Source organism: Vulpes vulpes, chromosome 10 (assembly GCF_048418805.1).
Source record: "Vulpes vulpes isolate BD-2025 chromosome 10, VulVul3, whole genome shotgun sequence".
Lineage (NCBI taxonomy): Eukaryota > Metazoa > Chordata > Mammalia > Carnivora > Canidae > Vulpes > Vulpes vulpes.
This window is the reverse complement of record NC_132789.1, coordinates 5,087,640-5,113,964: the sequence shown is the minus strand read 5'-3', so window position 1 is coordinate 5,113,964 and position 26,325 is coordinate 5,087,640. Positions and strand designations below refer to the sequence as shown.

At 46.1% G+C, this 26,325-nt stretch overlaps 1 protein-coding gene and 1 long non-coding RNA gene across 2 annotated transcripts in view; one reads left to right on the top strand and one right to left on the bottom strand.

The window, feature by feature from the left end:
- Positions 1 to 1,087: 1,087 nt before the first annotated feature.
- Positions 1,088 to 1,961, bottom strand: LOC140594132 (uncharacterized). Its single transcript, XR_011994627.1, has 2 exons — positions 1,656 to 1,961; positions 1,088 to 1,450 (listed from the first exon to the last, which is right to left on the bottom strand). It is a non-coding gene; the product is annotated as an uncharacterized lncRNA (long non-coding RNA).
- A 112-nt stretch (positions 1,962 to 2,073) lies between these two features.
- BRI3BP (BRI3 binding protein) overlaps positions 2,074 to 26,325 on the top strand; it is a 29,501-nt gene continuing 5,249 nt past the window's right edge. The window contains exons 1-2 of the mRNA XM_072722670.1: positions 2,074 to 2,414; positions 15,040 to 15,142. Of these exons, the coding sequence (XP_072578771.1) occupies positions 2,190 to 2,414; positions 15,040 to 15,142 (328 nt within the window). The 5' untranslated portion in view covers positions 2,074 to 2,189. The remainder of the gene's footprint in view (positions 2,415 to 15,039; positions 15,143 to 26,325) is intronic.

The window sequence follows — 26,325 nt, the reverse complement described above, 5'->3', positions numbered from 1 at the left end:
ATTTTTTTCCCGTTAAAAGCATTAATTTGTTAAGGGCAGAAATTTAAAATAAAACAAAACAAAAAAAAAGACAAAAGAAAAGGTGAAGACATTATATGGATTTATTTTAGAATTTTATAAAGAAACCTAGAACAAGATCTGGCTGCAGAGTAGGTAAATAGTAAGTAGTTATTGAATACAGGAGGGAATGGATGAATGGAGGTGATTGCATAGGTTTTCCCTTTCCCCCCCAAAACAAAGGCAAAAACAAATCTCCACAAACACACAGATGGTGCATGAGAGGATTTATGTATGAACAGGTTTATAAAGTTATGATTTAAATGGATTTTGGAGGTCGGGGAAGCCTAATTACCATATCAAACCTCTGGTTTTATGGGTTTTATAGTTTAGGAGGATAATAGTCTGCAGTTTTCCCCTTAAATATGTTTAAGTAAATAAAAAGTGTGTCCATTTTAAAATTAAGTAGGTAATAGTACATTCTCCTATATTTTCTTCTAAAGTATTATATACCAAAGGACTATCTCCAGAAAATATAAAAAATGTTATTTTATATAATAATAAAAGAAGAAAAAAATAATAATAAAAGAAGAAAAATTCATATACCATGAAGAGAGACCATGGCTCTCATAAATGTGTTGAAAAAAAGAAACCAATCACAAAGGAGCATAAAAATAAAAGAAAAAAAATTCATATAGAGCCAGAGACCATGGCTCTCATAAATGTGTTGAAAAAAAGAAACCAATCACAAAAGATTGGCATACTGTGTGATTCCATACACATCAAGTTCAAAAACAGGCAAAATGAATTCCCTAAATTTTGAAGGGTAGCTAGTGAGTGGGAGAGGAAGCTGGTAACGTTCCATTTCTCCATCTGGGTGCTGATTACCTCATGTGTGGTTAGTTTAAATTCATTAAAAAAAAAAAGCACCTTATGATTTGGGTATTTTTCTGTTTGTATGCTATACTTTAATAAAAAAGTTTTCTTAAAAAAAAACAAGAACTTTAGACTTCGTGGCCAGTAAATACATGAAAACTTCACCAGGAATCCAGATAAAGTCCAAATTCAAAAGTAAAATACAATTCCTCACTCTTTGGATTGGCACAGGTTAAGTTTTATTTTGCTGCCTGTCTCAAAAAAGAAAAAAAAAAAAAACAACTCTGGTTGGACACAGTTTGCTTCAGGGCCTTCTGTTGCGTTTGGTTACTGATGGCTCTTCACTCTCTTAAAATCAATCATCCTCCTTCACTTTTTGTACCGTTTACTGACCGAAGAGACTGGGTGGTTTGCACTGCGGAACGCTCCACAGTCTGGATTTGACTGATAGGCTTCTCGTTTTCTCCTCCTTCCCCCATAGTTCCTGTAAATCGTTGGTTCCAGGTAGGGGCCAGGTCGGGCGAGGGTTCAGAGTGTTTTGGCAACAATCCATCCTCCGTGGCCCAGGTCCTTCCTGCTACCAGGGAGCTTCCAGGTCAGGATAGACTGGCCTGTCCGTTTTCCAGGTCCCCACCAGCCAGTCCCCTTCCTGGTTCCCCCCTCTTGCTAACTGGAACTGCATCCATCATTTCACTAAGGGGTGCAAAATGATTTTCTAACTCTTTCTTGCGCCCTCCTGACCTACCAGCTGAACTTAGCTTCAGAAAACTCTCGCTTCTCACCTGTTCTGAGATGGAAGGAAGAAGGGCAGGAAAGGAGGGATGCTCGCTGCTTCTTTACTCCAAAATTTCATTAGGGGCTGGTGCCCTGGCCTTCGCCTCGCGCATGGTGACATGTTCGCATCTGGTTCTCCAATCCATAGCGGTCATTATCCTTGCAGAGGCCGTTGCAAGTTTTACGGGCACCGGCTGCTCTTTATGGAAAAGTCTAAAAAATATGTATATATGTATTTTTTTGTTTGGAACGGCGGAAGCCCCCGGAGGCGGGGCGCGGGGCGGGGCGGGGAGGTCGCCGGGGTCGCCGGCCGGGCCCCCGCGTCCGGGGGGGGGGCGGGGCGAGGCGTGGGCAGGGCCGTCGCGGCTCTGCGCGCGGGGCGGGGCAGGTGGCGCTGCGACAGCGGCGGCGGCGGCGGCGGCAGAGGCGGGCAGAGGCGCGGCGCGCGGCCCCCGAGCGCGCCAACGCGGTCCCCGCCGAGCCGCCGCGTCCCGGGTGCGGCCCTCCGCGCCGCTCCGCCACCGCATCCCGCCGGCCCCAGGATGGGCGCGCGCGCCTCGGGCGGGCTCCGGGCCCGGGCCCGGCTCCCGCGGCCGCCGCCGCCGCTGCTGCTGCTGCTGCTGCTGCTCGGGCTGCTGGCCCCGGGCGCGCAGGGGGCGCGGGGCCGCGGCGGCGCCGAGAAGAACAGCTACCGCCGCTCGGCCAACACCTTCTCGCAGAGCGTGAGCAGCCTGTTCGGCGAGGACAACGTGCGCGCCGCTCAGAAGGTGGGCTCCGGGCTCCAGCCCGCGGTCACCTTGCCCCGGCCGCCGCGCACCTGGCGCGGGCGCGGCCTCCGGGGCGGCGGGGAGGGGGAGGCCGGCCTGCGCCCCGGGGCTGCCGCGGGCCCCGCGCCCCGCCACGCCCACGCCCACGCCCACGCCCGGCCGGGGTCGGGCCTGGCGGCCGGGGCCGGCGCGCTGCGGGGGCAGGTGGCCCGGGGCGCCCTCCGCTCGGCGCCCGGCGCTTCTCCTCGGACCTTGCCCCCTGGCTCCGCGTGGCCGCGGAGGCCCCCTGGGCTACGCTGACGGCGGCCGCGCCTCTCATTCATTCATTCATTCATTCATTCATTCATTCAGCGCGTTTGACCCAACCCCTGCTGTGAGCCAGGCGGCGCGCGGGTGGCCCAGGGGGCGCCCTGCGCTCTCCCCAGCAGCCCCGCGCCGACCCGCTTCCCCGGAGCACCTTAGGCCCTCCTCCTTCGGCTTTGAAGACAGGCCTTTCTTTCATTCTTTTTTTTTTTTTTTTTTGAACTTTACAAGAAAAGAAAGAGGAGTAGTGCAGTGGGCTCTGTTGCTTTTGCAACCTGGCCCGATGACCCTCCTGAGCTCCTACTGTGTGCCGCCCCTTGCTGGCTTGGAGCGTGTTTACTTTGGAGCTTTTAGCAGCCTGCAGATCCCTGTGTGTAGAGCGCTCGGGAGGAGCGCGGGAAGCTCACCCTGCACCCTGCTCTACCCTCCGGAGCCTGGTAGGTCGGGGCTTCACGTGGAGCCAGGTCCCCCGAGAAGGAGGAAGTGAATGAGCGGCAGTTGCATGTGGTAATGTGGTTCCCTGAGTACGGCCCCTGCTGTGCCTCCTGTTAATTTCTTTGCTGTGAGCTAGCCCTGAGGTTTGGGAACTCAAAATCTGGCTCTGCCGCTTACAAGCTGGCTGGCTGGCTTTGCACTAGTGGCTTCATTTCTTTGAGCCTCAGTTTCTTTATCCTCTAAAAGGGGCTGATGATAATATCCCCTTCGTTATGAAGTAATTCTGAATCGTTGGTGCCTTCCTGGCCCAGAGTAATGGTGAGATCAGTATCAGCTACAGCCTGGCCAAAGCACAGATCCACATTGCTGAGACCTGCTGGAAGGACCTTCAGGGTTTTAAAAAAAAAAAAAAAAGTTTTCTTTCCTGGTGCTCCAGATGGAGGGGGAAAAAATTAAAACCCAAATCAGATTGGTTGGATAATCTTAATTGGTGAAATGGTAGTAGGAAATAGTAGGATAGCTGTCATTTCTGACCACCCTCTCCTATGGGTATACAGACACTTCTTGTGGAGGTTGGGGTTCTACTGGGAAAAGATGGCTTTGTAGGTGGCCAAGGAGGGAGAAAGCATGACCCAACACTTGAGTGCAAAAAGATTCTCATCCAGTCTGCCTGGGCATGAAGGGTATGAGCAAGGTGAATCTGCACTTACCTCATGCTGTTGTTCTTGAATGACTTGAAGGCAAAAATCTCTTGTTTTAGAGCAAAAAGAAAGTTGACTCGTGCAGGTGTAAGCACGGGCATCTCGTGTCAGGGGATGGTCCTATGTGAGAGTCTAAGGTCTATGGAAATGAAATACAAAATGATACTTGAGGGCCTAACCTCTCGTTTGATATCAGTAAGACAGCTCTATTATGGCAAGGAATCTGAGAATCTCAGGGTCAGGATTCTTTCTGGGCTGAAGCAGGGTTTGTGCCTTCAATAGGGATAGTACAAATTTGTTATTTGCTTTAAATGTGTTAAGTGCTTCTATAGGTAGAGCAACTGAACTCCTCCTTAGAACAACCCTATGATAGGTACTGTTAATGTGTTCGTTTTGTGGGTAGGGAAACTAAGGCACAGAGTGGTGACATGAGTGACTTCAAGTCAAGGTGAGTGACAATGCCCGGAATGGAACCCAGGGAATGTGGGCCTAGAGTCCACACTAGTACTTCATAAGTCTTCCTGCCTCATGACCCTTTCTGGATCCCCCCATCAAAGTAGCATCTAGGGGCTGACCTGACATTTCCTGCCAAGTGTAGCCCAGACTGGCCAGGCTTGGGGGAGATTGTTCTGTTACTTTTAAACAAAAACTGGGTCTGCTGGCAACTGTAGTTTTAAGCATGCCTGGGGTTACTAATTGGAGCCAGACCGGCATGGTAGGTTGTGAAGTTTGAGGGTGTTTAAAGAAACACCCCATATTCTAATCTAGGCCGTGTCTAAAATAAACCCGTGATGTTCTGGTTTGGAGCATGGGGCTTGCTGTCCAACAGACGAGGGCTGGAATTACTAGTTCAGTGATCTTGGGCCAGTTGTTTGACCTCTCTGTCTCATTTGTACAGAGATAAATTGGAGGGTTAAATGCAATTAGTCAGGTTGTACAATACTGGGTACTGAATAAGCCTTTAGTAAGTGGTGGAAGATATTTATATAAGAAGCAGTTTCATCTGGTAGGAGAGTGATATACTCATTTATTTTTTAAAAATTATTAAGCAACTTGTGCATGAGTGTTCATTGCTGCACTTTTCTCATTAGACAAAAAGTGGAAATAACCCAAATGTTTATCAACTGATGAATGGGTTAACTGTGGTCTGTGCAAGCAGGGAATACTATCCAGCCATGAAAAGGAATGAAGCACTCGGATTAAACTTGGAAATCAAATGAAAGAAGCCAGACACAAAAGGTCACACGTTGCATGATTCCATTTATATGAAATATCCAGAACAAGCAAATCCATAGAAACTGAAATTAGATAAAATAGTTGCTAAGGGGCGGGGGGGGGGGGGGGCGAGATAGGGCATGACTGCTTAGTTGACAGGGGCAATGAAAATGTCCTGGAACTAGCTAGAGGTAATGATTGCACAACAGTGTGAGTGTACTAAATGTCACTGAATTGTATACTTTAAAATGGTTAATTTTATGCATGTATATTTTATAACAATTTTTAAAAATTTCTTAGGCACCTACTATATGAGCAGAAGCCAGACAAAATGTCCCCTCTTGAGGACCTTTCATGGGACAGGCAATAAATAAGTCAGATACATAAAACAAGATTATATCAGAGTGATAAGTGCCATTAAAGAAATAAAAAAAAAGAAGAAGAGAAGATGATGCAATAATAATGAAGAAGAATCTTTGTTTAAGCTTAATGGGCTGCACCATTCTAAGAGAGAAGCTCTATTATTATCTTCCCTTTTTTATGGACGAGGAGAGCAAGGCATGGAAAGGTTGAATGAATCTCTTGGCCCTCCCCCCCACCGTCCGGCTAAGCAGTGCGAGAGGGCTGGGAGTGCCCACACTGGTAACCTCTGCAGAATTGGAAATAACTGGAATAGAGTGGCCAGGAGAGTGAGCTGAATGAGAAGGAAGTAGAGCGACAGAGTGTTCCAGGCAGAGGGAACAGCATGAGCAAAGGTCCTGTGGTGGGAGTGGATTTAGTGTGTGTGGGCCAGGGAGGTCAGTTGTAGGGCTGTGACAGTGAGCAAGGGGCAGAGGGAGACAGCTATATCACACAGGACCTAGGGTTTAACAAAACAGGCTCAACAGTGATACAAGAAAGACCTTGGGGGGAGCCAAGAGAAGGGGGTCCAGTGCCCTGCCTGGAGGCATTGGGTAGGGGGTGGAGGAAGGGGCGTGAGTTGGGTCTGGGAAGGTGGGTTGGCAGGGAAGGAAAGGGCTGGGACAAAGTTGGGGCCCAGTTCACAGGCTGGCTGCATAGGGATGTGGATCTTGGGGAGCACAGGGGAAAAAATATAGCTGGACCCATGCTGTGGGAGCATCTGAATCCTAAGCTGAGATCTGGTGTTTTTTTTTTCTTTGCTTTTTAGTTGTTGTTGTTGTTGTTATAATTTAAGAAGCTTAACATTTGTGGTGGTGGTGGTTTTTTTTTTTTTTTTTTAATAAGGGCACAATTGCATGGAATGCCATTTCAAATAGCTCAAAAGTGAAAAAAGAAGAAATCCACTTGCCACCTCGGATCCCATCTCTATTCTCCTTCCTAGAGCAGCCAGATTATTCTGAGCATACAGATAGATCCTGCCTCTTCATAGGTTTTCTGTTTGTTTTTCATTATGCATGCTGTTCCACTCTTCCTTTTCTTTTCCTCCTCCTTCTTTTTTAATTAATAAATTTTGGAGACCAGATCCTATTGGTACATAAAGCTTTGCTTCCTTCTTTTTTGAGGGCTGCAAAAAGCAAACTATTGATCAGGATATACCATAATTTAACCCACCCCTGTTGGTTGGTATTTTGTTAGCTTTCCGTCTTTTGCTCCTCCAAACCCGGCTGCAATAAAGGTCTTCATCTAGAGATTTTTCTGTGTGCATATAGACAAGTTCATCTGCAGATTGTTAGAGATGGGATGGCTGAGTCAAAGGGTCTGCACATTTACAAATTTTTAAATTGAATTATAATTGGTGTACTTTTTCTGCATGAGAATTATAAAGCATAATGAATTGTCACACCGAGTGCACCTGTGTCACCAGCATGCAAATCTAGATATGGATTGTCACAACCTGCCTATTCCCCATCCCCCAACCCAAGACAGCCCTTCTCCTGACTTTGACAACATAAATTACTTTTGTCTTTACATCCAGTTCCAGTTTCATATACGCTTTTAACACCAAGAGAAAGACTACTGGATTGTTTTCCAAAGAATGACAACAGTTTCTACTTCTACCAAACATGTGAAGGCTGGCTTCCAAACTTCCTCCAGTGAAGTGTGTCATTAAATTTTATTTATGTTTGACATAGATGGTCTTTTCACTTATTCAAAACCCATTGGCCTTTTCCATTCTGGAAACTGCCTTTTGCTTTCTTGGCCATTTTTCTGTTGAGTTGTTGGTCTTTTGTTCTTTAAGAGGCTTGCATTGTTAGCTGTTTACAAGAAAGTCTTTTGAGCAAAATAACTCTGATATTTTCCAGTCTTTTTTCCCCACCACATCTGAACAGCTTTATAGAGATGTCGCTGATGTTAGATTTCAAGAGACTGCACCTATTTGAAGGGACGCCTGGGTGGCTCAGTCAGTTGGGCATCTGCCTTCGGCTCAGGTTATGATCCTGGGGTCCTAGGATCCATGCTCACATTGGGCTCCCCATTCAGCAGAGAGTCTGCCTCTCCCTCTCCTTCTGCTTGTGCTCTTTTGCTTACTCACTCTCTCAAATAAATAAAATCTTTAATAAAAATAAAGCGAGGTGAAAGTGGACAAGTTGATACATTTTGACGTATGTATGTCTGTGAAACCATCACCACAATCAAAATGTTTGCTCTAACTTTTTAAAAAAATATTTTAATTATTTATTCAAGAGTGACACACAGAGAGAGGCAGAGACATAGGCAGAGGGAGAAACAGGCTCCGTTAGGGGAGCCCGATGTGGAACTTGATCCCAGGACCCCAGGATTGTGACCTGAGCCAAAGGTAGACACTCAACCGCTGAGGCACCCAGGCACCCCTTGCTCTAACTTTGTATTTGAAAAAATTCTGAAGTATAGAACAGTTGAAAGAATAAGAAACAAAAAAAAAAAAAAAAAAAAAAAAAAAAAGAAAGAATAAGAAACAGCTAGAAACTCTTCACCTGGCCTACCTATGGTTCACACATCCCCCAAACTTGTTTTTCTCTTTTTTACACATACCACACATGTGCATGCACACATCACACACACATGTTTTTTTTCTTCACAGGAACATTTGTTTTTTTTTTTTGTTTTGTTTGTTTTTTTTTTTAAGATTTATTTATTTGTTCATTCAGAGAGAGCGAGAGAGAGGCAGAGACACAGGCAGAGGGAGAAGCAGGCTCCATGCAGGAAGCCCGATGTAGGACTTGATCCTGGGTCTCCAGGATCACACCCCGGGCTGCAGGCGGCGCTAAACCGCTGCGCCACTGGGGCTGCCCATTCACAGGAACATTTGAAAGTGAGGTGCAAACCTCACGACACTTTCTCCTACCGAACCATAATACCATTGTCTTCCCCCCAGGACAAAACCCTTACATTTAGTACAATAAAACCTCATCAGTTTGTAGTCACATTTCCTTTAGAGCTTTCCAAAAAATCTAATGTGCAGTCAGGCATTGCTCACTGCATTTGGTTTTCATGTCTCCTCAATGTCCTCTAGTTTGTCAAGGTGACCTCACTTTTTTTTTTTTTGTAAGGGGGTGTGGAGAGCTTTTCTGACATTGCCATTTTTGAATAGCACAGACCAATTGCCTTTTTTTTCCCCTTGTTTTGGTAACAGCTTTATGGGGCTATAATTCAGATACCATACAGTTCGGTCATGGAAAGTTCAGTGGCTTTGAGTATATTCAAAGAGCTGTGCAGCTATCACCACAATCAATTTTTAGAATATCCTCTTCACCCTAGAAAGAAAATCTGTACCCATTAGCAGTCATTCCCCTTCCCCCATCCCTCGACAACCCCTGATCTCCATTCTGTCTCCACAGACTTGCCTATTCTGGACATTTCATACAAAGGGAATCACACGGTGTGGCTGGCTTTTTTCAGGATTCATCCATGGTGTAGCATGTGTCAGAAGCTCAGCTCTTCATATGACTTTTTATTTATTAATCAGTTGATGGATATTGGGTTGGTTCCACTTTTTGGCTACTATGAACAATGCTACTGTAAACATTCACATACAGGTTTACACAAACCAAACATATGTTTTCAACACTTGGGGTATATGCCTAGGAGTGGAATTGCTGGGTTACACGGTAACTGACATTCAAGCAACCACGGTACAGATGCACCATTTTAGATTCCCACCAGCAGTGTATGAGGATACCTGTTTCTCTTGTAAACACTTTGTCATCGTCTTTGATTATAGCCATTGGAGTAAAGCTGAAATGCTATCTCACCTGGTCTTGACAGACCACTCTTTTTCCTCTTTTAAAGATTTTATTTGGGATCCCTGGGTGGCTCAGCGGTTTAGCGCCTGCCTTTGGCCCAGGGCGCGATCCTGGAGTCCCGGGATCGAGTCCCGCATCGGGCTCCCTGCAGGGAGCCTGCTTCTCCCTCCTCCTGTGTCTCTGCCTCTCTCTCTCTGTGTCTATCATAAATAAATTAATAAATAAATAAATTTAAAAAAAGATTTTATTTTTTAAGATCCTATTTATTTATTCATGAGAGACCCCGAGAGAGAGAGAGAGAGAGAGAGAGAGAGAGAGAGAGGCAGAGAGAGAAGTAGGCTCCCTGCAGGGAGCCCAATGCGGGACTCGATCCCGGGACTCCAGGATCACACTCTGAGCCGAAGGCAGACGTGCTTAACCGCTGAGCCACCTAGGCATCCCTTAAGGATTTTATTTTTAAGTACTCTATACAACCAACATGGGGCTTGAACTCACAACCTCAAGATCAAGAGTTGCATGTTCCACCAACCGAGCCAGCCAGGTGCCCCTAGACCAGTTTTTCTTGAAATGTCCCGCGGTATGTATTGCCTGTTCCCCGGTGGCTAGATTGAGTGCATACATACCTATCTGGCAAGAACTCTACCGAAGAGGTCTTGTGTACTTGCTTGGCATCAGGGTGACTTTCCCTTTTGTGATTCACTTGTGATCTGTGCATATGTCCCAGGATTTTTCGTTCTTGCAGTCTTTGCATCTGGTGTGTTCTTCACATGCTAGGGCAAACTCAAAACTGCAGAAACTTCTCTGACTTGCTCATCAGGACACATTTGCTGATTTTCCTTGGAGCTAGTTTGCATGAGCCAGGAGGTGATGGGGCGGGGGTGGGGCGGGAGGCAAGATTGGGATGTAGGACACTGTCTAGACAGAGGTGGGTGTCCAGGCCTCTCTGCTGCAAGAGGAGGATAATGAAATCCCGGCTTGAGTAATTTTGTCCCTCCCATGGTGACAGCCGCAGGCCTCCTGAGTCTGTTCACCTGAGTTTTCCTTGTTTTACCTTTTCATCCTGAACGTTGTGCAGCCTGCCCAAAGGGAGAAAGGATCCTGCAATGAACCCCACACCCATCACCCACAACTTCTGTTTTTTAACTTTCTGTCATTCTTGTTACATGTATCCCCTCTTCAAAAATCAATTTTTAACCTTTAATAATATTTTAAAGTAATACAAGACACGTTAACTATTTTAGTCTGTATCTTTAACAAACAAAAAGTTTGCAAAAATCAGGACCACAAAACTCACAGTTCATGGCAATATTCTGTAATGACCAACCCTAGGCCAGGGGTCCTGTAGGATGCCTGTCAGCTGCCATGGCTCTGTTGTTTTTCTCTTGATGAGACTGTAACTGTGAGGTTCATGGGGGAGACACGTCAAGGGCACAGGCTCTCAGCCTGATTCAAGTTGCCTTAGGTTGAAGGGCTCTTCCCTCTCCCGCTGCTCTTGCATCCACAGTAGCTTCTGCGGTGGACAAGCCAGGCCCTCATTCTGGGGCCGAGTCTGCATCCATACTGGGCAGGCAGTGGGAGCATTGCTCTAGACTCCAGGCTGCGGTGTAACCCCCCTGGTAGTGGCTCCGGCTACCCTAACAGGGCCACATACTGTCCACCTCAAACAATAGGAATTCGCTAGAAATGGAGACCGCAGTGTTGGCGCAGTTGTTTCTTCCGAGGCCTCTATCCTTGGTGTGCAGATGGCTGTGTGCCCCCCTCGCCCCCATGTCTTCTCGTGGCTGTCCCTCTGTGTGTGTCCTCTTCTTATAAGGTCCCATTGAGTTAGGGCCCATCCTAGTGACCTTGTTTTACTTTACTTATCTCTGAAGGCTCTATCATTAAATCCAGTCACATTCTGAGGTCCTGGGGATTAGGGATTCAACAGAGGGATTTTGGGGAGAGCACAGTTCATCCTCCTCAGGGCTCCCATATCTTTGCCAGGTGAGGTAGGCCAAAGTCTCCTGCATTGCTGGAGCAGGAGGTAAAGCGACAGGCTAGCCCACAGGGTGAGAGCAAATTGGCCCAGTGCATGGTTAAAAGACCAATGGCGGGCCCTTCCCTGTTTCCAACCTCTCTGGCCCTGGCTCGTTTTCAGGATGGGCCTGTTCTTCCTTCTGAGCAATGCCAGTCATGTTTGGGCATGAGGATTTCCTAAGGATGGCAGGGCTCCAAGCACCTACCTGGAGAACCTGTGTGAGTAAGTGTTGTGACAGAAGTATCCTTAGCAGCTCCAACGCCTGTGTCTCTGGTGTGTGCCGGCCCCATGTGGAGGCCTTTACAGGTCCAAATGTCCAATCCTGTCTTGGACCCAGTTGACAGCTGACAAAATTGAGGCCCAGAGAGTTTCGTAGCGTAAGCACTGGTATCTCTTCCTTCCAAAACAGCTGCTTCCTCACACCCTTTCTGGGGGAGCTGGTGCCATCTCAAAGGCCCAATGCGCTCTCCTAGAAAAGCATAGTGCCCTTCCTTTTTCCTCTGTTTGAGCAAATTATAAAAACTGCTATGCAATTGCAAACCAACATGTACAAATCATACATACTTTGTGCATTAGGATGAACAAAACAGGGTATATCTATAAAGTGGAATGCTACGTGGTGGTAAAAGGAATGAACTACTGATTCCTGGTACAACAGGGGAAATGTCATTATGAGTGAAAGAAGCCAGACGCAAGAGATCATGTATCGTCCGATTCTGTTTGTATGGAAAGTCCAGGAAAGGCAAATCCATAGAGACAAGCAGATTAGCCGTTGCCTAGGTTGGGGAGGAGGGATTGGGAGGAGGTGACTGCTAACAGGTTTCTTTGGAGGGGATGACCATGCTCTAAAATTAGATTGTGGTGATGGTTGCATAACTTTGTAACTTTGTGACTATTCTAAAGACTATCAACTTGGACACTGTGAAAACATGACCTTAATGGTATGTAGATAATATGCCAGTAAAGCTCTTTTTTAAAAAAAAGAGGGTTCTTTTAGGGGAAAGTGGGGGGAGGAAGACAGAGAGAATCCCAAATAGATTCCCTGCTGAGTGAGGAGACTGATGTGGGGCTCAATCTCACAATCCTGAGATCATAACTTGAGCCGAAATCAAGAATTGGATGCTTAACCGACTAAGCCACCCAGGTGCCCCTAAAAAGGAGTTTTTAATAAGTTTTTTTTTTAAGATTTTATTTATTTATTCACAACAGACACAGAGGGAGCCTGACATGGGACTCGATCCTGGGTCTCCAGGGTCACACCCCGGGCTAAAGGTGGCGCTAACTGCGGGCCACTGGGGCTGCCCTGAAAAGGAGTTGTTTTTTTTTTTTTTTAACATTTATTTATGATAGTCACAGAGAGAGAGAGGTAGAGACACAGGTGGAGGGAGAAGCAGGCTCCATGCACCGGGAGCCCGATGTAGGATTCGATTCCGGGTCTCCAGGATCGCGCCCTGGGCCAAAGGCAGGCGCCAAACCGCTGCGCCACCCAGGGATCCCATGAAGAGGAGTTTTAATTGAACTATTACCAATATGACTTCTACCTGGGTGAAGATGCATCCTGCCTCCTCCCTCCACCAATGAGAGGGGCAGCTGCCCTCTTTTCTGTGACACATGTGCTTTCTTTTACATTCTCCACATGGTCTTTTCGTTTGTGTGGGGTTTTATTTGTTTTGTTTTTTGTTTTTATTTTTTTAAGTAGGCTCCACCCCCATTGTGGGGCTCGAACTCAGGACCCTGAAATCATGAGTCACGTGTTCCACTGACTGAGCCAGCCAGGTGCCCTGTTTTTTTCTTTAAATCCCAGCTCTTCCTTTTTTTTTTTTTCCTTTTTTTTTACCCTTCCGTTTTAAAATAGCTTTATGAGGTATAATTCCTATACCATGCAGTTTATCCACCTGAAGTGTACCATTCAGCCCTCGTTAGTCTGTTCAGTTGTTCACTCATCACTATATCAATGTTAGGATGTTTCGTTACATGTAGAAGAAATCCTGTACCTTTTAGCCCCTGGCAGCTGCTGGTCTGCTTTCCATCTCTATGGCTTTGGCTCATCTGGACATTTCATACAAATGGAATTGTACGCTATATGGTCTCTTGATTCCAGCTTCATTCCCTTAGCGTTGTATTTTCAAGGTTCGCTGATGTGAACCTTCCTTCCATTTCATAGCCAAATAACATCCCATTGTATGGACAGACCAGCCTTTGTTCATTCGTCAGTCAGCTGATGGCCTCATGGTCTTTACATGTACAAATACCTTTAGGGCAATTACCTAAGGAGGAAAGGATGATTCCTTGCAGGACATGTTGGGGTCAATGCTCTGTGAGAATGTGGGATGTCAGTAGGAATTTTGACCATTTACCAGGTGCTCAAGGCACCTCCCATGAATATCCCACTTAATGTTCAAAAAACCAGATGGGGTAGGTACAAGTACATGGATCTCTTAGCAGGAGCTCTGGGACGTATTGGATGTATGCATCTATGTACCATGCACGCATACACATCCATGACTACATGGTTAGCAGTAAGAGCCAGAGCTGGAACTTGAACCCAGGTACTTGAACTCCCAGCCACATGGACTTTCAGCCAAGCCATAGAACAGGGGGATGGAGGAGGTTATTAGAGTCCTCTTTCTCCTGGATGCTGTTTCAACCCTGCTCCTCTTCCCCTGTCCTGGGGCAGTGATCCAGCCACGAAGGCGGATTCAAATAGCTGTAGCCAGGTCACCCTGAGGCATTTATTGCCCATATATGAGTCCAAGAACCCAAGTCCAGGGCCTCGCTGTGTTGTCACTCCCATTTGCTGTAATAGCACAGGTGGGAGCATCCTACATGTCCATGGGTAGGGGATTGCTTAAACATCTGAAAGGAGAATGAGGCACCTCCATACAGTCTGAGCTTGAGTAATCACCAAGACCATGTCACATGAGAAAAACTGCAGAACTGCACATTCGCTGCTGCTCATGGCGAGAACATTTGTCTATCATTACTCACTCCACGCATCTAAGGGAGGCCCGAGGGGTGAGTGGTGACAACAATGCCTCCAGAAGGAGATTTGCATCATGGGGAGTGAGATGGGATCCTAACTTTTCACTGAATTCCCATTTGCAGCTTTGAGTTTTATACCATGTGTACCGAATATTACTTATTTTTTTTCGAATATTACTTATTAAAAAAAATAAGTGAATGAGACTGCACCTCAGATTCCTATTCCTCTAGTCGGGTGGTCCTTCAGAATCACCTGGAGAACTCACAAAGCCCTCTGAGGGTCCAGGCTCTTAAAGCTGGGTGGGACTTGGGTCTCTAGCGCTTCTGCATGCCCAGGAGATGTGACGCCACTCACGTGTGAGAACCACCATCATCTTTGTCCTTGTTCCTCATGGCAGTACCCAAGCTCTCAGAGAAATGGGGTAAGGATGGAATCTACCAGTGATAAAAAATGAGAAATGAGTCAGAGAAAAGTGGAGATCTTAACCTTGACATGAGCGGGAGGGTTCTAGGAGAAAGCAGAGGTGGAGCAAAACAGCTTTGTGGGACCCTCCTGTCTCCCATAGGTGTGCCACTCGGCCTGTAGAGGAGGAGGCTAGACCAGATTTCACCCAGCTCTGGCCTGCCGAGCTCACTTTGGTGCCAGGGCTAACTCGGCTGCTCCTGGTGCAGCCTCCATCACCGGCTGGCTCTGTTTTCCCATCAACATGTAAACCAGCAGGCCTGGCTAGACTAGGAGATGGGGCGTTGTCCGAGTCGATATAGTGACCATACTCTTGTTTCTGCAGTTCCTGACCAGGCTGACTGAGAGGTTCGTGCTGGGGGTGGATATGTTTGTCGAAACCCTGTGGAAAGTTTGGATGGAGCTCTTGGATGTTCTTGGACTTGACGGTATGTGGTGGTGGGGGGGGGGGGGGGGCACTCATTTAAGGCACTGTTTTATTCTAGTGGTTCTCCAAGTGTGCACGCAGTATCTGCAGTGGGTGGCACAGGGGACCCTTTGGAGGGGGCAGTCAGGCACAAATTAACATTTTTTGTTGTAACAGTTGCATAAAGAAATGGCCCATCCAAACTGAGATTCACAGAAGCTATTTAGGGTAAGGTACATGTGGGTCTGCCCCCAGGCAAACTACATGGATCAGAGGTGCGGTTTCTGGGTTGTCAGGATCCATCACAAACTATGACAGTTATTTAGGCAGAAAGGGAATTATCTATTTATTTATGTATTATTTTTATATTGTATTTGTTTATTGAGAGAGGTGGGTACAGCAACAGAGACAGCGAGTGAGAGCATGAGCAGGGGGAGCGGCAGAGGGAGAGGGAGAAGCAGGCTCCCTGCTGAGCAGGGAGCCCAACACGGGGCTCCATCCCAGGACCCTAGGATCGTGACCTGAGCCAAAGACAGATGTTTCACTGACTACACCACCCAGGCGCCCCCAGAAAAGGATTTAATAAAGAGCTTGGGGCATTCACAGAGTTATCAGAAGGGCTGAAGGAGTAGTGTGTGGTCCCCAGAACACTGCTGAACTGGCCTGCCGGGGGAGCTGCTGTTCTGCCCCAGCAATCAGGAAGTTGCCGCTGGATCTGTTGAATTCAAGGACATGGCCCTGATCCAGGCTGCCACCTCTGTTGCCAGCAAGTCTGCAGGAGCCTGTGTTGAGGTCCCCAAGACCAGCCCCAAGTTCAGTGAACCACTGGGAGGACTCGGGACTCAGCATTGTGGTCATGCTCATGGCTGTGATTTATTATAGTGCAAGGACACAAATCACCATCAACAAAGGGGAAAAGACACTCTAATTCCTCTAGCAACCATTTGTGATGACAGGTGTCGTCTACTAGGGAAGCCCATCAGAGGCCCAGCACCCAGAGTGTTTTTAGGGGCTGGTTAGTTAGGCACCTTCTGCCTGGCACCACCCAAAATTCCCAACTCCCCACAGGAAAGCAGGTGGTCAGCATAAACTACATTATTTGTGCAAGCAGTCCAGGCACAGGGAGTCCCCCCTTGACAGGGAATGGAGGGAACTCCCCACTATACGTGTGTTTTTTCCACACCACTAAGCAATTAACTCATTCTCTTTGGACACTGACTGGGTGTCCCACAAATTTAACTGAATCCTGACCCCATCTATCTGGAGATAGTGTCAGAGCAAACCCACAGGGCAAGGGCTCATCCCATAAGACTGCCCCTCCCTCTTCCCAATGCCAGTCGCAAACCCACCTGTGCTTCTTACCCACTGGCTCTAGATTGGGGGTTCCCATGCCCCCTTGCTTGGGTTTGATATTAATCACCCATTGCTAGAGTGGCTCACAGAATTCCAGAAACCCATTTCTTTACTAGGTTATCAGTTTATTATGGAGGGATGTAAGCCAGAATAGCAGATGGAAGAGATGTGCAGGGCGAGGTCCGTGGGAAGCGGCACAGAGCCTTAATGTTCTCTGAGCTCCCCAGCCTGGAAGCTCCCCAAACCTGTCCTGTCAAGTTTTTATGGGGGCTCTGTTACACCGATATGATTGGTTAAGTCCTTGGCTCTCAGTGATTTACTCAACCTCTAACCAGTCTATGTTCCATGGAGAACAGGGGATGGGACAGAAATCCCGGCCTTCTACTCACAGGTGGCTCTCCCAGCCCCCAGCCCCATCCTTAGGGCTTTTCCAAAAGTCACCACATTGGAATATGCTCAGGTGTGGCTCAAAGAGACTTATGAATTATCAAGACTCCTTTCCTGCTCTCATCCTTTATAAAACTCCAGAGGTCTTAGGAACTCTGTGCCAGGAATGGGGATAGAGACCAAATATATATACTTATTATTATATATAAATCACCATATGACACTTCAGAAATCCAAGTTCCCAAATGCCAGCCAAGAGTCCGTCTTACCCACACACCTTTCTAGAGAGCAGCCTCAGACCTGCCATGTTAACCCTTCCTGCACACCTAACATGGTGTCCTCTCTGGGCCCCTGTCATTCCTTCTCAACCAGTCAGCCAGGGTGATTTTTGTTTTTATTACTACTTGTGCTGCTTAGAGTGATTAAAAAAAAAATTAGGTGCCTAAGTGACTCAGCAGTTGAGCATCTACCTTTGGCTCAGGTCATGATCTTGGGGTCCTGGGATCGAGTCCCACATTGGGCTCCCCACAGGGAGCCTGCTTCTCCCTCTGCCTGTGTCTCTGCCCTTCTCATGAATAAATAAAATCTTTAAAACAAACAAACAAACAAACAAACAAACATTAGTCCAGGCAAGTCATTCACTTTAAAACTTCCCAGTGATTCCTGTTGCACTTGGAATCCGCACAGGGCTCCTGCTGAGAACCAGCCCCAGGGATCTTCCCAGCCTCCCTACCCAGCCCTCAGCCTCCAGCCTGTTCTCAGACACATCTGTTCTCAGAGCCCTTGGCTCCTTTAGGTTTCCCTGCCCGAGAGCACCCTCAGCCCTTTGCCTGCTTGGGTCTTTCCCATCCCCAGCTCTCTGGTACATGACACCTCCTCCAAGGGGCCCATCCTGACTACCCTGTGTACAGGAAGCCCATCTGTTCTCACACCCACCATCCCTTATCGGCTGTAAGGTCCTGTGCGTGCATGAGGATGTGTGTGTGTGTGTATGTATTTATTGCCCATCTCCCCACTACTTTGCTGCTGTTATGAATTCATTTGTGTCCCCCCAAAAGCACCCCAGAAGCTCCAGTACTTGTGAATTTGAAGTTATTTGGGAATAGAGTCCTTGCAGATGTGATCAAGTTAAGATGAAGTCATCTTGGATTAGGGTGGGTCCTACATCCAATGTCTGGTGTCCTTATAAGAGGAGGGAAATTTTTACACAGAGAAACACACAGAGAGGAGCCGGCCCTGGCAGAAACCAGAGAGGTACGGCTACAAGCCAAGGAGGCCCAGAGCCCTCAGGAGCTGGAAGAGAAAGAGGGACCCCCTGTAGAGTGCTCAGGGATCACAGCCCTGCCCACACCTTGATTTCAGAATTCTGGCCCCAGCCAGCGAGACAGTACATTCCTATGGCTTTAAGGTACCACATCTGGGGGCAGCCGAGGTGGCTCGGCGGTTTAGCGCCGCCTTCAGCCCAGGGCGTGATCCTGGAGACCCGGGATCGAGTTCCATGTCGGGCTCCCTGCATGGAGCCTGCTTCTCCCTCTGCCTGTGTCTCTGCCTCTCTCTGTGTGTCTCTCATGAATAAATAAAATCTTAAAAAAAAAAAAAAAGGTACCACATCAGGTCATTTGTTACAGCAGCTGTGGGAAACCAGTACAGCCCTGCCATGTGCAGAGTCTCCCAGAACCCTCCTGGCCACCTTTGACACTCCCACCTTATGGAGTGGAGACCGGGCCCCATAGGTGGGTCTCCCTGGTTCACAACTGGTGTCGTCCCCTTCAGCCCCTGACGAGAGCAGAACCGGTCTCCAGCCTTGAATCACTGAGTTCAACCTGTAGGAGGCCTTAGATCAGCTCAGGCCACCTTACCACTCAGGCAGAGAATCCAAGGCAGCGGCACCACCCTTTGACAAGATGCTGTGCCACCTGCAGCCTCCTGGGGCTGCTGAGGACCCCCCATGGGAGTCCAGCTGAGTCAACACATAACACAGATACAGCAACTGCATGCAATCCTGCTTGGACTCCGTATTCACCCCCTGCCCAGATTGTTAAACTCTAGGTATTTCCATCCCCCACCAATGGGCCCAGGAGAAGCAAGCCTGATTGCGCGAAGTTGCATGCAACTTGGAGTGGAAAGCTAGAGTAGTGACAGCCTCCTGGTTACCCTGGAGAGGATCAGAACAGCATCATTCCACAGAGGCCCCAAATGCTGGTGTTCAGGGCGAGGGCAGCTAGCACATTCCAGAGGTGAAAGAACTCCCTTCCATGTCATGTTTTCTCCTCGTATTTAGCACATAAGCTTCAAAACATCCAAGGGCCTTTGGGATTTGCTTTTTAGGATTAGAAGTTTGAGTGTGCAAAAGGCAGGACACTATATTCCAAAGTTGGACATTCTGTTGCAAAATGTTTCCATGAGCACAATCCTGTAACTTCCCACTCCAGAATTTTCAGGGTACTGGTTAAAATGGAGCCTCCCTAGCCGAGCAGCCAGTTGATGTTACATGTTCTAGTTGCCACATTAAAAAAGTCAAAAAAACATTAATAAAGTATTTTAGTTAACCCAATAGATTAAAAATATTGTCCTCTCGACTTGTGATCAATATGAAAAATTATTAATGAGATGGCTTGCATTTTGGGGGTACTAAGCCTTTGAAATCCAGCCTGTGTATGACACAGCACACCTCCATTCAGACTTGCCACGTTTCAAGTACTCTGTGGCCAGTGGCTACCATAATGGACACCATGGCTTTAGCCCCGCTTTGGGTCTGGTGGCTCAAGACACTCTTCCTGGGAAGTGGTGCCTTTGTCCAGGAGTCAGAAGGATGCATTTAAGTCCTGAGCCTTCATCAAGCTGTTTACTTTCTCTGAGGTCTTGGGAGCCACTTACCAAATGTGCTATGACCACACAGGATAGTGTGGGGAGTGGATGGCTCCCGACTCCTTGCATTCCCAGCCTGCCCTTGTCTAGCTGTGGGACCCGGGGCAAATCATGCCCTGTGCCTGAGTCCCCACATGGGAAATGCTACGTATCATCAGCATGTGGTGAGGACCAAATGATGATTTGTGCCCAGCAGTTAGCATAGTGCCTGGCCTTGTAAATACTCCATGGCTCATGAAGGGGCTCTGCTCCAAAATTAAGTCGTCGTTGTGCACTTCTGGGATCCACCCAATCTCGATTCTCTATGTTGAGGGACATCTACATCCAGCTGCACAGAGCCAGCTCTCCCTGGGCTCTGGATGGGGGTGGGCCCCTTATCCAGGGTGGTTGGCAGCCTCACATGGAGGGGATCCTTGACCCAGGAAACCACAGGGAGAAGACCACGTGAAGATGAAGGCAGAGATCAGGAGGATGCTTCCAGGAGTCAAGAAGGCCAGGGATTTCCCACACACCCCAGAAGCTGGGAGGAAGCTTGGGATGGATTCTCCCTCCTGACCTCAGAAGGCACCACCCTGTTGACACCTTGACCTCATGCTGTGCCTTCCAGACCATGTGAAAATATGATCCTGTTGTTTAAGCCACTCAACCAGTGGTACTTGGCAGCCCCAGGAAGTGGATACAGGCAGGACATCAGAGTTGCTCATGTCCTATTTAGGATTTTGAGAGTCTCCAGGGGAGGCAGGTTGCTTCTTACCACCCTTGCTGCATAGAAATGCAGTTCTTATTAGAGTCGTACCTGTGTTAACATTCTCTCTCCCCACCTGGAAATCCCCCTGGGGGTCCTTGTACCCTCTGGTCACCTAACTTAACTCCTTGATAACATGGCAGTACGTGTTACATGGCTTTGGTTATTGAGGCTAGTCCAGTAGTTCTCAAAGTATGCTCTGAGGAACCCTGGAGGGGTTCCCTGGGGCCCTTCATGGGTATCTGCAAGGCCAGGCATTCAAGGCACGCTTCCATAGTTTTTTATATCAATTCCATGTTGATAATAGTTAAATACATTGGGCTAAATATCTTAACATCGATGTTTCTTTTTTGCTCTTTTTTTAATGTGGCTACTAGAAATATTTAAATCACACCTGTGGCCCATGTTTTGTGGCTGGCATCTGATTTCTACGGATTCAAAACCAGATCTGAAGAACCAGCCCTCTTTTCACAAAGCAGATATCACAGAGATTTTTGTAAAAACACAAAACATCTCCACTGTTTTCGTTGTGAGGGGTTTTGTTTTGGAAAGCAGTTATTTTTCATGAAAAATATATTATTTGTGTTAACATATAATGGGTTTGTTATTATTTTTAAGCAAATTAAGAATGTTTAAAAATGAATTTATACTTTTCACTTAATTTTTCTGTAAACCTCAAACTCCTGAAAAATTAAGGATACTTAATAAAAAAAAAATGTTTATGAAAAATTAGCCTTAGAATGTAGGTATATCTAAGTACAAAATCATAATGAAGTTCTTTTTATTTTATTTTTTATTTCTTATATATTTTTAAAGATTTTATTTATTTATTCATGAGAGACACAGACACAGGTAGAGGGAGAAGCAGGCTCCATGCAGGGAGCCTGATGTGGGACCTGATCCCAGGACCGTGGGACCACACACCCCCAAGCCAAAGGCAGATGCTCAACCACTGAGCCACTCAGGTGTCCCTTATTTTATTCTTTTAAGTAGCCTCCATGTCTAGCGTGGAGCCCAACATGGGGCTTGAACTCACCACCCTAAGATCTCTGAGCTGAGATCAAGAGTCAAACAGTCAGACACTTAATTGAGCCACCCAGGTGCCCCCAATGAAATTCTATTTTTCTTTTTTTAAAGATTTTATTCATGAGAGACACACAGAGAGAGGCAGAGACACAGGCAGAGGGAGAAGCAGGCTCCCTGCAGGGAACCTGATGCAGTACTCGATACCAGGACTCCAGAATCACCACCTGAGCCAAAGGCAGGCGCTAAACCAACGAGCCACCCAGGCGTCCCAAGCATTTGACTCTTATTGTTGGGGTTGTGAGTTTGAGCCCATTAGGAGTAGAGATCACTTAATAAATAAAAGTTAAGAAAAATGGATCACTGTTTCAAAAAAAAAATTTGTTGGAAATTAGCTTTTCTTTCTACTGTGATAGATATAAATAGATAGAACACATCGAAACAAAATCTTGGAGCCCTGAGACCAAAACAGTTGGTTTGTCTCATTGTTTGCTGGGATTAAGTGCAAAAGCTTCAAAGTCAAAGCTACAGTCAGTCAGATGCTCCTGATGCCTCTGGAAGGTACCATGAAGGAGTGTAGTGCCCTGGCATTTAGGGAGTGAGTGTTGGGTGGACCCAACACTGTGCCTTTGGCGTGGACAAGGTTTTAATATACATGATTGGGCCTAGTGAAGTGGCCAGCTAGTTGATGCACAACAATCTGATCATATTGGAGGCAGCAGACTGCATGGGGTGCTAGGAGGACGGGAGACAGTCGGCTGTGGATACATTTAGAGCCTCAAAAAAGTTCAAGTCTTCCCATCTCATGTTCACTCCAGATCCTCATGTCCCACCTTCCCGTCATGCATGGAGTGGATTATGCATCAGCCAGTAGGTCTCACAGCGAGGCCCTCTGATCAGCAGCAGCAGCGGCAGCAGACCCCAGAACCTGTCAGAGCTGCAGAGTCCTGGGCTCACCCTGCACCTATGAAATCCCATGGCCTGGGGGTGGGGGCCAGCTGTGTGTCCACAGGCCCTCCAGGGGAGGCTGATGCACCCACTTGAGTTTGAGAACTTGGGGTGAACATTAAAGGTACTTAGGATAGAGCCTCCCTAAGGCGGTAAAAGTAAACAGCGCCATGAGGAGACAGGCCATTCTGGGATATGGGGCTTTCTGCAAGAAAACTCACCTTGAAAGCTAGTCTTCAGGAGGTCATTGTCACAGGACTCCTCCAGATTAAAGAAGGCGAACGCAGCATGGCCGTATATGAACCATGATCGGATCTCAGTGGGAGTGGTGGGGATTGGGGGGATGAATGATAGGGAATTCAGTATTCTTAGTTATGATCATGGTATCGTGGTTTTGAGGAGAACATTAATTCTTAAACACAAAAGTCATCAGAATTGGATAGGAAGAAGTAACATTGTCTCTATTTATAGACGGCATGATTTTATCTATAGAAAATCCTAAAGACTATACCAAGAATCTGTTAGAGCTGATCAATGAATTCAGTAAAGTCGTGGGGTGCAAAATTCACCTACAAAAATCAGCAGTACTTTTATACACTAACAATGAATGATCTAAAAAAAGAAATTAAATTATCCCATTTACAGTAGCATCGAAAACAATAAAATACCTAGGAATAACTTAACCGAGGAAGTGAGAGATCTCCACTCTGAAAATTGCAAGACATCGATGAAGATAACACAAATAAATGGAAAATTATCCCATGTTCGTGGATTGAAAGAATTAATATTGGTAAAATGTCCATTATTTACCCAAAGTCATTTACACATTCAGTGGAGTTCCTATCAAGATTCCAATGGCTTTTTTGTTTTTGCAGATGTAGAAAAAAGATCCTAAGATTCACAAAAAATCCTGAATAAGGAAGAACTAAGTAGACCAGATTCCAAGTTGTATAAAAAGCTATAATAATCAGGGGCAAAAAAAAAAAAAAAAAAAATTAATCAGGGGCAGCGGTTTAGCACCACCTTCCGCCCAGGTTGTGATCCTGGAGACCTGGGATCGAGTCCCACGTCGGGCTCCCTGCATGGAGCCTGCTTCTCCCTCTGCCTGTTTCTCTGCCTCTCTCTCCCTCTCTCTCTCTCTCTGTCTGTCTCTCATGAATGAATAAATAAAATCTTTAAAAAATAAATAAAAAATAAAGCTATAATAATCAAAGCAGTATACTGCTGGCATAAAAACCGACACAGAGGGATCCCTGGGTGGCGCAGCGGTTTAGCGCCTGCCTTTGGCCCAGGGCGCGATCCTGGAGATCTGGGATCGAATCCCACGTCGGGCTCCTGGTGCATGGAGCCTGCTTCTCCCTCTGCCTGTGTCTCTCTCTGCCTCTCCCTCTCTCTGTGTGACTGTGATAAATAAATAAAAATTAAAAAAAAAAAAAAAACGACACAGAGACCAATGGAAGAGAATTGAGAGCACAGAAATATACAGCCAACTAGCATTTGACAAGGGAGCCAAGAATACTCAGTAGAAAAAAGACAATGTCTTCAATAGATGGTGCCGAAAAACTGGATATTCACGTGTGAAAGAATGAAATTAGATCGTTATGCTACACCCCTCACAAAAATTAACTCAAAATGTATTAAAGACCAAAATATAAGACCAGAAATCGTAAAACTCCTAGAAGAAAACAGGAAGTAAGCTCTTTGACATCATCGTGGCGATGTTTTTGGATTTGACACCAAAAGCAAAAGTATACAAGTGAGACCATATCAAACCGAGAAACATCTACATAGCAGAAGAAACAATCAACAAAATGAAAAGTATTCATGGAATGGGAAAAAATATTTGCAAACCATATATTCGTTAAGAGGTTAATATCCAAAATATGTGAAAAACTCCTACAACTCCATAGCAAGAAACTCAGGCAGCCCAAGTGGCTCAGCGGTTTAGCGCCACCTTCAGCCCAGGGCCTGATCCTGGGGACCCGGATCGAGTCCAGCGTCGGGCTTCCTGCATGGAGCCTGTTTCTCCCTCTGCCTGTGTCTCTGCCTGTCTCTCTCCCTGTGTCTCTCATAAATAATAAACAAAACAAAATCTTAAAAAAAATAGAAAAAAATTAAAAATTAAATAAAAAATTTTAAAAAATAACAAGAAACTCAGTCTGATTAAAATACGAGCCAAGGACCCAAACAGATGTTTTCCCAAAGAAGATACACAAATGGCCAACAGTTATATAAAAAGATGCTCCACATCACTAATCAGGGAAATGCAAATCAAAAGCACATGAGATATTATCTTACAGCTATTGGAATGACTATTAACACAAAGACAAGAGATTACAAATGCTGGCCAGGATGTGGACAAAAGGGAACCCTTCCTTGTGTGCTGTTGGTAGGATTGTAAATTGGTGCAGCCACTATGCAAAACAGTATGGAGGTTCCTAAAAAAATTAAAAATAGAACAGCTAAATGATCTGGTAATCCCTCATCTGGGAATATACCCAAAGGAAATGAAAACACAGAGACAATTGCACCCCCATGTTCATTGTAGGGTCATCTACAGTGACCAAGACATGGAAACAACCTAAGTGTCCACCAATAGATGAATGGGTAAAGAAGTAATACATATATACAATGGAATATTATTCAGCCATAAAAGAAAAGGAAATCCTGCCATTTGCGACACGGATGGAACTTGAGGGCATTATGCTCAGTGAAATAAGACAGGGGCAGCCTGGGTGGCTCAGCTCTTTGGTGCCACCTTCAGCCCAGGGCGTGATCCTGGAGATCCGGAATCGAGTCCCATGTTGGGCTCCCTACATGGAGCTTGCTTCTCCCTCTGCCTGTGTCTCTACCTCTCTCTCTATGTGTGTGTGTCTCTCATGAATAAATAAATAAAATCTTTAAAAAAAAATGAAAGAAGTCAGATAAAGACAAATACCAAATGATTCACTTATATGTGGAATCTTAAAAAAACAACAACTCATAAAAAAGAGATCAGATTTGTGGTCAGAGGTAGGAGGTAGTGGGTGGGGGAATTGGAATGAGGTGGTCACAAGGTAAAAATTCTTAGTTGTAAGATAAATAAGTACCAGGGATGTAATACAGTATGTGATGTGGTATATTTGAAAGTTATTAAGAGAGTAGTAGATCCTAAGAGTTCTTGGGGCAAGAAAACTTTTTTCTTTCTTTTTTTTTGTATCTATATGAAGTGATGGATGTTAATTAAATTTATTGTAATAATTTATGGTGATAATTTCACAATATATCTAATAAGTTGTGCTCTATACCTTGAGCTTATACAGTGCTTTATGTCAGTTATAGCTCAGTAAAACTGGAAAAATATGTATGCTGAAGTATGATCTTTTGCATCTTTCAAATGGCTCAGTTAAAAAAAAGTATATGATAAAATATAGTAAAATGTCAACAACTGTTAAACCTAGGTGGTTGCAATAGGAGTTTTATTTTACTTTTTTTTTTTTTTTTGAGTTTTATTTTACTATCCTTTTAACTTTTCTGTTTGAAAATTTTCTTAAGTCGGGCACACAGAAGATGCAACTCATTCATTTCACTGCATGCTTAAGATGGAACTTCATGTATGATTAGGTTTGTGAGTAAGAGATCCAAATTATCAGCAGCTTAAACAAGATGGAAGCGTATTTCTTTGTGAAAGTTCACAGGTAGGTGGTTAGGCTGGTAGGTGGCTTTGCAGCACGTTGTCCTTAGGACCGAGGCACCTGCCATCTTATTGCTTCCCAATAGGTGACTTCCCTTTCCTTATGGCCCAAGACAGCTGGTCCCACTCCCGCCATCGCTTCCACATCCCAGCAGGCAGAAGAAGAGGAGGTAAAGGGCACATTCTTGCTACTTTTAGGGAAAACCCC